Genomic DNA, 13,665 nt, shown 5'->3' with positions numbered 1-13,665 from the left:
GATTCTGTTTAGTAGGGTCGGTTTTTTTTCGTCTTGACATAGTTATCCACAATCTTGGGCTTCTTAGTGGGAGGTTTTATCTCTTTCTTGCCAGGGGTAGCACGATCTACTGCCTTGCTACTTCCGCGTGATGTGGTTGGTTTTGCTGAGGTCGAGGTTGAGACCGTCGCATTGGGCTCCGAGGTGCTTTTTCGTTTGGATGCCTGTTCTTGGGACTGTTTCAGTTGAGTTTTGTATAGTCCGGAGTGAGGATTTGATTTAGGCTGGGGCGCAGGCGTAGGTGCAGCCGCGGGTTCGGATTCGGAGCCTGATTCAGATTCAGATACGGAATCCGAATCCGAATCAGAACCCGAGTCAGACTCCGTCTCAGACGAGTTTGATACAGATGTGCTAGATTTCGAGCGGCTCATTTTGGCGCCCTGTTCTTTAGGCCCATTCGGTCCTGCACTGCTGGATTTAAATTTTGGGCCTGTTTGGAGCCTGCGATCGGCCTTCGATTCAGAGCTGGATTCGGACTCGGAGGTAGATGTAGATTCAGACTCAGTTTCAGATGAGTCGGATGCAGAGCTGGGGCTCGACACGGTGCGCGGTTTTGTCTTGGTATCTTGTTTGACAGGCCCCTTTGGCTGAATACTGCTTGGCTTGGGCTTTGCGTCTGCTTCGGGTTCGGCTTCAGATGACGAATCAGAATCAGAACCGGAATCAGAACTGGAGGAATCCGATGTAGAGCCAGAGTCATCTGATCCAGATTCATCCTCGCTCTGGGATTCATTCCGCTTGGTTCCCCTTCCACTCTCATTTGATGAGGTTTTGGAAGCAGATTCGAATTCACTGCTACTCTCGTACTCATCGCTTTCTGAAGAACTTTCCACAGGAGGCTTGCTTTGTGTTTTAGCCAACTTTGTGCGTTTAACGTCTTGTTTAGGTCCTTTGACGGAGGACTCTTGAATCTTGCGTTTACCGCTGTCTGATGGAGCATTTGTAATCGGTTTCACAGGCTCGTCTTCCTCACTGGAGTTAGCACTCTCGCTCTCATCAGACTGGTCAGACGATGACGAGCTTGTCGCAGATGAATTTGTTGTGGATTTCGTTGGCTTCTCGCCGTTGGCGCCTTGCGTAGTCTTAGTTTCCCGGGACAGCTTCTTCGTGTTAACTTGGGATGGCTTTTTCATTGGCTCCACTGGCTCATTGTCACTGGAGTTATCACTGGAGCTCTCGGCCTCATCTGACGCGGATTCATTTGAGGAAGAGGGCTCTATAGATGGACTTTTGGTAGGTTCACTTGGCATCACCTGTGTAACAGCCTGTTTGGATGTCGTAGGGGAGGGCTTCGGCTTTTGCTTTACTTTATTCAAGGCGGTTTTGCTCGGCTTTGCTTGCTCATCGCTAGTGGAACGGGTAGCATCGCTGTCGCTCTCACTGCTGCTTTCACTGTCACTATCGCTTTGGCTCTCATTGGTTTCGTCGCTGGAAGTACCGCTCGATCCCTCATCAAACGAACTCGTGCTGCTGCCACTAGTGTCCTTAGAAGGTTTGCGCTTGGTCTCTGCTTTCCGAGAAGAGTTTGCAGCTTCTTGTTCTACGAAGCGTTGCTTGTTAACAGAGGTGTCAGAGTCGCTGTCTTCGCTATCTTCAGAGTCCGCGTCAGACGACGTCTCAGGAGATTTTTTCCTTTCCTGCATAGCTGCCTTTCGTTCCTTGGGGCTAAGAGATGCAGGGTTGGCTCTTTCCTTGGACCTCTCCTTTTGGCCGGTAACCAGTGTATCCAGACTAGGCACCTTGGATTTGTTTTCTGTCAATGATCTGATGGGCTCTTTCAATTTCTGTATGGTCGCTTGCTTCTCCTTTATATGTTGGGCTTTCTCGATACTTGTACGACTCTCCTCGTCCATGTCTGAATCCGAGCTTGAATGATCACTCTCTTTGTCTGAACTTGATCCCTCGGCCTCAGGCGATGAGCTTGTGTCGGAGCCGGCTTCTGAATCCGATTCGGAGTCATCAGAAGGCGAGGTGGAATTCTCGTTCTCCTTTTTGATGAAAGCAGTTGAATTAGCTTGAGTGTGTTTTTTTGCAGGTTTTGCAGGTGCGACACGATTCTCTGACTTCGTTGCGCCAGTCTTCTTGCCAGTATGAGTATCCAACCCATCACTATCGTCACCGTTACCATCATCCGAGTCCACAAATACTTCGCTCAAAAAATGTTTATTTCCTGTCTTCTCTCTCCCAAGCTGCGCGACTGTAGCCGCGGGCTTTTTAGCCTTTGTATGCCGGATTTCTGACACAGAGCTGGGAGGCGATTCGCCTTCCTCCTTCAAGCGTTCGGCCATGATCTTGATCCTAAGCTTGCGCCACTTATCACCACACTGTTGCCTTGACCGGCTGTTGCTGAGTTTGTCGCTTATTGCTCCCCAGGAGATCAAAGACTCGTCCATGTCATAGATGTTCCGGCCCACATCATAGCCTAGCTGTAATAGCAGATTCCGGGTCTCCTGTAACGCAGATTCGAATTGTGTTACTTCCTCATCCGTCCACGGCCCTCTTTTCATGGTACCACGATGCTGCAACCGGTTCTTCCACCTCTGAACCACATCGTCATCATTCCTGCCTAGCATGTTAGCTATACGGGCGAATTTCGGGCCGTGTATCTTATAAAGCTCAACGAGCTCTTCGTCTTGCTCAGGCGTCCAGTGATGCGGCTTTTGCGTAGAGAGCTGGAAATGTCGCCTCATGAATCGGTAAACCGACCTTCGATTTCTGTTTGGGAGAATATCGTAGATAGCCTTCCAGAAATCGGCTTTGGATATTAGGGACTCATTAGGGAATGGTTGTTCCTTCTCCCGTGCTGCATGCTGGACCATACTGTCGAAATCTGCGCCGGAAATGCCATGGGTATTGCAGAAATTAATCTTGAAACCTTCAATTCTTGTCATCTCTGCCGGTGCAAAATGCCCCACTAGCCCCCCCTTCTCAGAATACCGTTCTTTCTTTTTTTTGCCTTCTACCGGTGCTATGGGGGAGTCGTCTAGGGCTGCAGGGTCATGTACCGGGGTGGTGTCTTCTTCCTTTGAGGGGACCGCTTTCTTCTCAATATGAACGGTGGGTGCAGGTCTCTTTTTGCTCGGGTGCTTGGGAGGAGATGTATTGGTTTGTTTCTCCGCGGAGGGTCGGACAGTCTTCAGTGACTCGCCGGTTGGGACAGCACTCGCCATGGGCGCTCTGCCGTCCGTTTTGCGGTTGTCTGCCTTGAGGTTCTCCGCTATCGACTGGATCGGTTCATGAGTCTTCTTGCGTTTCGCAGGACGAGAAATTCGGCCATCTTTGGGCGATGATGCAGTTGACGCTGCCCTGGTAGAGATATCTTGGTGATCCTGGGACTTCTTTCGTTTCCGCTTCGTCGTACTAGAATCTGTCGGCCTCACATCGAGATTTGTCTTTTTCAAGGCTTTGGGGGGCGTCGATTTCGTATCCGCGATCCCCCAGCGATCATTCTCTGCGTGCGATGCAGTCCCGTTAGTGATGTCCAATGGAGGTAATTTTTGCCTTCGTAAGAGCTTCAAGGGTAAACAACGCACCGATATCTTCGAGGGGTTCGTTTTCTAGCCCCTCTGAATTTACGGGTTGAGACGACCCTTGACCCATCTGAGGGAAGCGAAATTAGAGAAATAATAGTCTTGAGGGGAGGAAAGGGATGGTTGGGACGAAATAGAAAGGCGATGGATGTCTTGGGGTGGCTCAAAAAAAAAAAAAAAAAAAAAAAGATCGGACAAGTTGAAGCTTTGACGCGGCGCGGTCTTCTCCGCTCTTCAACATTCCATTGTGCACAGAAGATGCTATTAGGACACAATATCTACAGTATAATACGCTGTTCTCGAGTAATAATTACATATATTATATAAACTGGACAGAGAAAATCTATATTCGTTTCGGGAGAAAGAATCCGCTGGTAGTTCAAGTCTCTATTTTCATTTCTCGCAATATCCTCGAAACCAACTTCTTCTGATCTGCTGGTTGTAACCGGTGCTCGTCGATTGTATTGAGACATCGTCCGATGGCTACTGTCGCCTTGACAGCAGACTCTCCCCCATTGGAACAATCCACCCACACCTTGCCGTTTCTTCCTACGGCGATCTCGAAACCTCCCACTTTCTCCAGTTTCTTGCCGAGTTCCTCTAGCACTACCAATCCCTCGATCCCTTCTTGGTGATCGGATGTGGATGAGCTCGCTCGCATCAACCTGGCAGCCATACCAATGGAGACATCAAAGACCATCCCACCCGTCAATGGACCCAGTCCTCCAGGTTCGGCCTTCCCAGTTGAAGGGTTCACACAGGTCAATTCCACCTCCGCCCCAGCACCAAGACCGGTGGACAATACACGGGCGTACACCAAGTCTCCTTGCTTCAGCATCGGTCGAGTTTTCTTCGTTGCACCTTCAAAGGCCAGCTGCCCTAGAACTGCATGAGGAGCCTGAGGAGTGATCATGCAATAGAAGTAATCCGGACTGGAGTGGTGAATTTGTGCAATGACTAGATCATTGGTGTTCGGAGTATAACGGCGGTTGGGGGGCGAGAGAATCGATACGGCGTTCTTTTTGGGGTCTGTAGAGAGGATACCGGCTTGAGTCGCAGAAAGCACATGCGTTGATGCAGATGATGTGGACAATGGCTGTGACAACAGACGAAGACCTGGGCCGAGTCTCAATGGTGTGGAACTCGTAGAAGGGAGGTACTCCGATGGGACATCGTCACCGGGTAGGAGGATTAACGGCGAGGTCATGATGGGATAGACTCGCGCGACGAACAATCGATGGTGATATGCTGCTTTAGGTAACTTTTTTGGGCGCGAAAAAGCGCTCAGCTCGCAACCCGCTTATCGGACTATCAGCACGTGATGCAGGGATCTTCAGCGACCTGTTCTATAGAGTAGCTCAGTAGAGTCCAGACAAGCGATTGTGAGGAGACCAGCCAGAAAGATACTGCCTATATATTTTGTAATTTATCTATTAACTCAATAGATAGCCGGATATGTCGTGGATGCTTTTGTCTTCTTGCTTTCTGGCAACATGCGACTAAGGATGAGCACCAGCCACTATCGATAAGCACCAGCCACAGTCAAACACAGCAAATTTTTTTTCTCGTTCCTCCCGTCTATCATTCCAGTCCAAAGTCCATTCGAATTGTCATCTTGTCTTCCCTTTCTTTCCTCTATCCGGACCTCCCTCCTTATTTGTTCTTATTTTTGAATTCGAGATGGCTGATGAAACCAACGGCGCCGCGGAGAGATTTGCCATTGGTATCTCCTTTGGCAATTCGTCGAGTTCTATTGCCCGTATCAACCCTGTATGTGCAAAATATCAGCTTTCCTAAGATGAGCTATTGAGAACTTTTTCTTTTTCCTTTTCTTTTCTTTTCTTTTCTTTTTTTACTGCTATTTCTGTCACTTTGATGAAGATGAAGGGGAATACTGATTTGGAGGCTATACAGGAAGGCAAGGCAGAGGTTATTGCCAACGAAGAAGGAGGTTTGTCGCCCTATAATTATTCTTCAAAAGCGAATTACTAAGTATTTGAAAGACCGTCAGATCCCTTCCGTCCTCTCGTACATTGATGGTGAAGAATACCACGGTACTCAGGCGAAGGCACAGCTTATCCGCAACTCGCAAAACACCGTCGCATACTTCCGGGATTACCTTGGCAAAGAGTAACTTAGCCCATTGATCCCGGAGAAATCACCTATTTTAGGTACAAGGACGATACTGACAGTCTGCATAGCTTCAAGTCGATAGATGCCACGCCATGCCATAACTCCGCTCATCCTCAATTGAGCGACTCTGCTGTGGCCTTCTCGATTCGTGACTCCGAAAGCGAGACCCCCAACACTGTTACCGTCTCTGAAATCGCTACCCGTCACCTCCGTCGACTGAAACAGTCTGCTTCTGATTTCCTTGGCAAGGAAGTCAATGCCGCCGTTATCACCGTCCCCACTGACTTTAGCGATGCCCAGCGTGAAGTCCTGGCTGCCTCCGCCAAGGCTGCTGGTCTTGAAGTTTTGCAACTGATCCACGAGCCTGTCGCCGCTGCCCTGGCTTACGATGCCCGGCCAGAAGCCACCGTCGCTGATAAGCTGGTTGTGGTTGCTGACCTGGGTGGTACTCGTTCCGATGCCGCTGTCCTTGCTTGCCGCGGTGGAATGTACACTATCCTCGCGACTGCCCATGATTATGAACTGGGAGGAGCGACACTGGACAAGATTGTCATCGACCACTTCGCCAAGGAGTTCATCAAGAAGCACAAGACCGACCCTCGAGAGAGTGCTCGCGGGCTTGCCAAGTTGAAGATGGAGGGTGAGGCTACCAAGAAGTCACTTAGTCTGGGTACCAATGCCTCTCTGAGCATTGAGAGTCTGGCCGATGGAATTGATTACGGCTCCACCATCAACCGTACGCGGTACGAATTACTTTCAAGCAAGGTGTTTGCCCAGTTTACCGGCTTGATCGAGCAGGTCGTCAAGAAGGCCGGCCTAGATGTTTTGGATATTGATGAAGTAAGTTTATTGTATCTGGCGCAGCACTGAGGGACTTGGATGTTCTAACTAGTTTGATAGGTCATCTTCAGCGGTGGCACTTCGCACACCCCTAAGATTGCTCAGTTAGCCGCCCACATCTTCCCCGAGAAGACTCAGATCCTTGCCCCCTCAACGCTGACTACTGCCATTAACCCTTCTGAATTGTCTGCCCGGGGTGCTGCCATTCAAGCCTCTTTGATCCAGGAGTTTGAGAAGGAAGACATTGAGCAGTCCATCCATCCCATGGTTACCGCCACTCCCCACCTCCAGAACGCCATTGGTGTTGAATTTGTGTCCGGTGAGACCTCTGAATTTAAGGTTCTTTTGAACGCTGAGACTGCTCTCCCTGCTCGCCGTATTGCCAAGTACTCCGCTCCCAAGGAGGGCGGTGATGTCCTCGTCCGCGTCTGCGAAGGTGTTCGCTCCATCAAGGTCACCAAGCCCGAATCCAAGCCCAAGGAGGAGAAGCCTGCCAAGACCGACGAGGACGAGGATGATTCTGACTTCGACTCAGATGAAGATGAGGAGGAGGAGACCCGGGAGATTGTCTGGAAGACCGAGAAGCCCATTGCCGAGCTTGCCGTCAAGGCTGTCAAGGCCGGCAGCAAGGTCGAATTGATGGTCCACGTCAACGCGGACCTTGGTTTGCAGGTTACTGCCCGGGAAGTTGGCGGACAGAATGCCGTCAGGGGTGCTGTGCAGGCTCCATGAATCGCTCACTGTTGAATGACAACGTTTCGTGAAAATTTCCTCGTATCTTCGGCAACTTAACTTCCAGGGCTTCCACCGTTATGTTTAATGTTTTCCTGCTTGGCACTATGAACCATTTAGAATATCAAATTTCTTTCTCTGATTACGCTGCGCATTTTTTTCACTGTCCATCTATTGTTCTGTGCCATATACTTTTTGCCTAGGATTGGTCAGGATGGTGATTTACTGGTCTTATGTCCCGCGCTCTGCCTTGCAATGATGTTTGATGACGAATGTATCGATGAAGGTTCTTGAAAAGTACATATACAGGCTACTACTCAATAGAAGTTATAGATTTGGAGTATCGTGTCTGCGGCGGAAGACAGCCCCGAACAAAATACATTGTTGTAAAACATCCTATTATATTACAATTACTAGATACTAAAACTAAAACATAGCAAAACCAGATATCGTGGATCGGATTATCCAATCGGAAAATGCACGTACACCATCAACATAACTGGGGGAAAAATTAAGGGGGCCTTCGGAAACCATGGATGTCGCCTGCCTGTAGCATCCAGGAGAATGAAACGTAATTAGCATGGAAAACCGAGACCGAGGAGGTATCTCTGAGTCCGACTAAAATCAATTCTAAAGGACCCGGTTGAGATAAGAAAGTTATTCGCACCATCGTATCTTTTCAAGCGCAGAAATTGAACTAACGACAATATTGCCATGCAGGAGCCTAAGACCTCACGTCTTAGATTCCGCAGGCAAAACCTCGTTCCATCATTCCTGGGTCATTGATCGCTCGGATTTTAAAGATCGGGCTTATGGGTTTGCTTCCTTGTTGCTCCGGACACTCGCGGCTCGCTGGGAGGAGAAGAAACCACGACGTCGGTGCTCACGACCACTGTACCCGGACTCACTGCTGCCCCCCACAGCGCCGCCCATGTAGTACAGGATGCAAGATAGGAGGAGGCACGCCACTGCAGTCCACATGAAGGCGAACGCCTTTACGCCCAGCCTGGCAGTCTGGCCATTGGCGTTAAACTTGTTGCGACCCTGGACGTACACAGCGCTGCTCATAGTGTGAGCAAAATTGTTCAACAGATGCCTCGGATTCATGAGTGCAACAAACTTACGTCATAAGACAAGTACTAATGATCTGGAAGAACAATGCGACCCAGGCCATAATAGACGACAGATAGCTTCCCAGGCGTGTGCACATAGCCAGGAATCCGGTGAAGAGGGAGATCACAGCAAAGAACAAGGCCATAAGTAGGAATGGGAAGGTAAACCGAGAAGTCAGGAAGTAGTGGTTCGTTCTGCGACGCATCAGCCTAGGGCTTTATTTGGTTTGTTCATTGCTAAAACCATGTTTGCCTACCCGACAAAGGCACTGGGAATATTGGTAGTGGTATCGAAATTCCGATGACTAGGAGGGTCAAACGGAAAGTCGGGATAAGAGGTCCCACATTCGCTCTTCCCATTTTCATTAACCCGACAAAGATTCCAAAAGGTCCACCGAGACAGATCTGGGGCGCCGGGAATAGTGCGCGTATCAACTTGCAAAAAGTAGATTATATTCAAAGGGGTCGAATTTCTCGCTCCACCAAGGAAGGTAAGGAACATCAACAGTAAAGCTGAGGCCGTGAAGAAAAGGCCTAGGAAGCCTAGTGCAGCTCCTACGTAAAATCACAGTCAGTGGAATGCGATTTGGGCTACCGGAGAGGGAGGATTTACTGCTCAACAAGGCCATGGTCGCTGGCTAAAGTTCGTACTTTCGGCTGGAGATGCTCGACCGTTCAACGGGGATCGGTCGTGATAGCAGTAGGAGGCTGGGATAGATGGGATGAGATCAAAGAGAACAAGGCAGGAGAAGCTGTCGAGAGCTCAGATACCTTAGAGAAATGGTAGGTAGGATAGTATGGTATTAGCTATTAAAACGGATATCCGGAGTTCCCGGTGACGTTGTCCCGAAGAAGTAGGGAAGGAGAGTAGTGATATAATAGGGAGAGTGCATCATGGGTGGTCGAAGATTCTGCAGCGTTTATCATCGTGGTGAGGTAGTGTGCATCACCGGAGATCTCAACGTCATCGTTGCAGAACTCCCCGCTAGCTGTCCTCGGCTAGCCCAAACTCTATCTCCACACTAGCCCCGATCTGGCAAGCGTGGCTTTTTATCCATGACGTTGTTGTTGCCGACTTTCCCAGCCCTCATCCTGACGTTGCACCACCCAAGCCATACAGCTCGCTGATTAGGCTGACGTTTTCTGGATCCCAGTGGATCATCCTGAAATTTAATGCGACGATTTATTTCTGCCTATCTACTTCGCCACTAGGACTAGAACTTGCTTTTCAGCCTTCACAAGGGGTCACTAGGCACATCTGGGCTAAAGAAGCCGACTACTCCCGTGATTGGCAAGATGGCTACTTGGGCATATCCGCCTATGCCCCCTGAGCGATTAAATCAGGAAGCTGATAGTGCATTGGTACTTAATTTCCCGCCCTTACTTACCAAACTTACATCAACATAGGGAGAACATGGTTGACCGAATACAATGCTATACAGGCCAAAGAGTTGGAATGGTTACTACGCAATCTGCAAGACTCTCTAGTCTCTTTGAGAGAAGGTCTCCATGAGTGCGAAGCACTTCTAGCTCCCAAAGAGCCGGGTAGCACATTAGTCCTATCGTCCCTACGATCCGAAAATGTGAAAGGGTTCGTGACAAGAGTTGGGACTAAAATTGTGAAAGGCGTACGTTCTGAAACTAAACTTTTGGCCGTCACCTCCTTGCTAAATTTCATGCCCGACAACGTGGCCAAGGACGCTAACTAGCGTCAATACCACAGGACATCCAGCTTCGTCTTAGTTCCCTTGCTTCGGTACGCGGCTTGCCCACGACACGGTTGTGTCTAGCAACTGCTCCTGGTGCTCCAGAGCTTGTGTTGAGCCAACTGGTTTCGGTGAGAAACTTGGTCAACCAGAGCCTCGATGTGGTGGATGTTAGCACCTGGACCGGCGACCCGCTCAATGCGAGTTTCATATTCGGCCAATTGCACCTACTGCATGAGACTATCTCTGAGGCACGGCAGATGCTAAAGGGCGAGAGTGATAAAGTCAGAGGCAAATGGTGGGAGGCCAGTGCACTTGAGGATGTAAGTTGTCCAGTATATGTGCGGCTCTCTCCTTTAGTGGTCGTAATTAACTCAACTGCAAAAGACGTTCGACCCCCCTTTACCCCCATCCCTCTCGTTCCATCTATCTATTGCCGATTCAGCCCTCGTGTTATATTTGAGGACTGTCGAGCCTAGCACACCAAGCCATACTCCAACGGACATCTCCTTGACGGGGTTTAACTTGCGAGATCGAATATTTGGAACTCGCCAACGTCCCCATGACGAAGCAGGAGATGTTTTTACATGGAAAGGTGAAGAGGTGAAAGTAAAAGAGAAGGTCCGGGTAGAGAGCCAGGACCCTAGCCTGATGGCCGTTATGGCCAAATTGACAGCCTTGCAGCACGAAGTATTGAAGTGGATATCAGCCTTAAAGGTTCTTATGGGTAATGAAGATTCGGAGAGCGAATCTTAGTCATGGCCTTTGTAAATACTACGTGTTTTATAGTAAATCTATACATTGGATTTGCTATGGCTCTCTAGTTAACTAATTAGCTTAGTTAAAGGTGAGATTATGTCATCCAAGTAAGACCTTGCCGGCCAATAAGAGCGACCCGATTTTTGATACGCGCATTTCTTGGCGCAGGTTTTCTGTCGGTCAGCTGAATACGCGTATGAGCTAGTATCACCGATTATATAAGAATATGGATATGCATTGAAGAAATTGAGGTCTCTAAGGTCTCTAACTATCTGAATCTATCTGGGAGAGCTGGATGAAAAAAGGTGAAAACAAAGGAATAAAGTCGGACCGAGCGGATGCTGAATAATGGGTAATATTGGCCCACTTTGGTCGACAAATATCTGCGAGGTCAGATGTTGAATAGCTGAATGAATAAATGATTGATTACTGCAGTTGAATGCATGAATGTTGCCTGTTTAGGCCAGAATGCGGTCTTGAATGTTGACCAAACCAAGCATCTTGATGAACTCTTGGTGTTTCTGGTCAGGAGAAGCTTGGTCAGTCCATCTGCGGGCATTTCCGCGGTGGGAACCCATTGGACATGGATGTTTCCATTTTGAACTTCCTGGCGAAGCCAGTGGCCATGAACATCCACATGTCTGAGCTTTGTGCGGAACATGGGGTCTTCCTTGGTGAGTAAACCGATTGTTTGGCGATTTCACATTGGATTGAGATGCAGTGTTCTGGGTCAAAGTAATTGCATTAATAGACGTTTCCACCAGAATATACTCTTCGCAGCTTCTGAGATTGCAAGAAGTTCGGCTTCAGTGGTTGAAGTGGTAACTGTGCGTTGTTTTGAAGCTCTCCAATCTATTGGTCCTCCATAGAGCTTGCAAAGGAGTCCCTCTGTGCTTTTGCGGTCTAGGTTGTCTGCAAATGAAGCGTCGCTTGCACATAGAAAAATGTGGTTCTGATTGGTCAAACCAGAAAATTCAATAGCGTAGAAGCGGGTAAAATAGAGATATGCAATGACTCGGTCTAGAGCTTCCAAATGTGCTTGCGAGGGATTTGACATAAATTCTGCTAGCTTATTAACTGTGCGTGCGGCATCTGGCCGTGAAATAACTGTTGTATAAAGAGAGGAGCCGATCTTTTGCTGATAGTGATGAATTTGAGCTGGTGAAGCAATTTCTTGGTTAGGAACTAGGTTGTGGGATCCCCAGGTGTTTTGGGATAGGTGGTCAGATCATTCAGATGGTATCTTGTAGCCATGTGCTCGATGTAGGCGTCTTGGCATAGCCACAGCTTTCGGTTAGTTCTATCCCGAATGACTCGAATTCCGAGGAACCAGCTAAGTTCTCCCATATTGCGGAGTTCATATTGAGCTTCTAAAGCTTGTTTAAGCTTTTGAGCATTCTCCCGGGCCTCCTGATTGGGCATATTGGCAATGATGATGTCGTCCACGTATACCATAAGAAGAATATGGTTATTTGTGAAGAGGCATTGGTCTTCGTTGACTGGTTCAAGCCCAAATTCTTGAAGGGTTGCAGATAGATCTTTCTGCCATAATCTAGGTGATCTGCGAAGGCCATAGAGAGCTCGAAGAAGCTTCCATGCTTTTCCTTTGATCCCATATCCCTGTGGCATTGCCACATAGATGTCTTCATCCATTAGGGCGTTTAGGAAAGCATTTACTGCATCATACTGGGTAGTTTCCATGTCAAAAGCTGCAATAAGTGCGCATATTGAGCGAAAGGTCTTGGCTGCAAGGGTGGCTGCGCGCTTTTCTTGCATGGAATGGGCTTGGAGATCTCCACGTACACAGATGCGTGCTTTTGTCTTGAGGAGATAGCCATCTTCATTAAACTTGTAGGCAAATACCCAACGTAGTGGAATAATTTGGATGCCTGTGATTGTTCCACCACTCTAACTGTTCCTTTATCTTGAATTGTCTTGTATTCCAATGCTGCTGATGCAATAAATTGGTCTCGAAGTGGGTGTTTAAGCATTTCATTCCATGAATCTGGAGGAGAAGGTAGATCGTCTCGATGGATCTTGCGCATGGAGGTGGAAGGCTGATGGTTTAATCCTATTGCAAATGCACTTAGTAAGCTGTCTGGCCAATGAGTTGCCGAGTATGCTTTAAGATAAGGGTCATTTGGCTTTTTCTTGTTGCGCTTTCCTAGGATAATGTTGTTTTCATCAACCTCCTTCCTTGGTCGTCGTTGCGGTGGTAGTTCTTGTTGCGGTTGCGGTTCTGCTTCACCCCCCCAGATTGAGCCCAATGGATGGGATTGATCTGAATTCAATGAATCTAGGAGTATTCGGCTTGGCGAATCAGGTTCTTCCATTTCAGGTGGTTCAGGAGGGTCATCTGGTTGCTCCAATTGGTAGTCTAACTGATCAGGTAGACCAGGTGGGTGGTCTGCAGGTGGAGGTGTTGTCTCCGGTGTTGGTGGAGGTTGGAATAAGGTTTCCTTTACTGGCTGTTCTGGATAAGCTTCTTGATAAGCTTGTTTTTGTGGTTCTGCCTGATTGGTTGAATTGGTATAATTCTTTTCTTTAACCACTGTTACTCCTTCAGGGGAATCATCAATCTCAACAGTAGGGGTTGCTTTTGCAATTTTTGGTATTCTAAGCACCTCGGTAGGTGGCTCTGGTGCAGCTTCTTGGATAAGGTCTTCAAGGAATGGCTCACATGGGTTGTACATGCAAGATTCATCGAAGGTAACATCTCTGGATTCGATGACCTTTCTCTGTCTTGGTTGCCAGATTTTCCAGATATTTGATGCCTTGTATCCCACTAGATACCCAACAAGCGCTCTAGGGGCC

At 48.4% G+C, this 13,665-nt stretch overlaps 5 protein-coding genes across 5 annotated transcripts; 2 read left to right on the top strand and 3 right to left on the bottom strand.

Moving 5' to 3' along the window:
• Positions 1-8: 8 nt before the first annotated feature.
• ATNIH1004_005923 (MYB DNA-binding domain protein) lies at positions 9-3,639 on the bottom strand (the record flags this gene model as incomplete). Its single annotated transcript, XM_033570562.1, has 2 exons — positions 9-3,490; positions 3,573-3,639. 2 exons carry the CDS (start codon positions 3,637-3,639, stop codon positions 9-11), a joined length of 3,549 nt encoding a protein of 1,182 aa, XP_033426594.1.
• Positions 3,640-3,948: 309 nt separating this feature from the next.
• On the bottom strand, positions 3,949-4,776 carry RRP40 (exosome non-catalytic core subunit RRP40; the record flags this gene model as incomplete). The annotated part of the gene is made up of 1 exon (XM_033570561.1): positions 3,949-4,776. One exon carries the CDS (start codon positions 4,774-4,776, stop codon positions 3,949-3,951), a length of 828 nt encoding a protein of 275 aa, XP_033426593.1.
• Positions 4,777-5,249: 473 nt separating this feature from the next.
• On the top strand, positions 5,250-7,274 carry SSZ1 (ribosome-associated complex protein SSZ1; the record flags this gene model as incomplete). Its single annotated transcript, XM_033570560.1, has 5 exons — positions 5,250-5,339; positions 5,484-5,520; positions 5,573-5,699; positions 5,771-6,542; positions 6,603-7,274. 5 exons carry the CDS (start codon positions 5,250-5,252, stop codon positions 7,272-7,274), a joined length of 1,698 nt encoding a protein of 565 aa, XP_033426592.1.
• An 810-nt stretch (positions 7,275-8,084) lies between these two features.
• Positions 8,085-9,015, bottom strand: ATNIH1004_005920 (SUR7/PalI family protein; the record flags this gene model as incomplete). Its single annotated transcript, XM_033570559.1, has 4 exons — positions 8,085-8,334; positions 8,399-8,581; positions 8,644-8,941; positions 9,000-9,015. 4 exons carry the CDS (start codon positions 9,013-9,015, stop codon positions 8,085-8,087), a joined length of 747 nt encoding a protein of 248 aa, XP_033426591.1.
• Positions 9,016-9,682: 667 nt separating this feature from the next.
• ATNIH1004_005919 (uncharacterized protein) lies at positions 9,683-10,848 on the top strand (the record flags this gene model as incomplete). Its single annotated transcript, XM_033570558.1, has 4 exons — positions 9,683-9,748; positions 9,829-10,014; positions 10,110-10,415; positions 10,480-10,848. 4 exons carry the CDS (start codon positions 9,683-9,685, stop codon positions 10,846-10,848), a joined length of 927 nt encoding a protein of 308 aa, XP_033426590.1.
• Positions 10,849-13,665: the final 2,817 nt, after the last annotated feature.

The sequence above is a fragment of the Aspergillus tanneri genome (assembly GCF_003426965.1).
Source record: "Aspergillus tanneri strain NIH1004 chromosome Unknown AapTan_4_pilon_pilon_pilon, whole genome shotgun sequence".
Classification (NCBI taxonomy): domain Eukaryota; kingdom Fungi; phylum Ascomycota; class Eurotiomycetes; order Eurotiales; family Aspergillaceae; genus Aspergillus; species Aspergillus tanneri.
The sequence above is the reverse complement of the archived record's forward strand: the minus strand, read 5'-3'. Positions and strand labels throughout refer to the sequence as shown.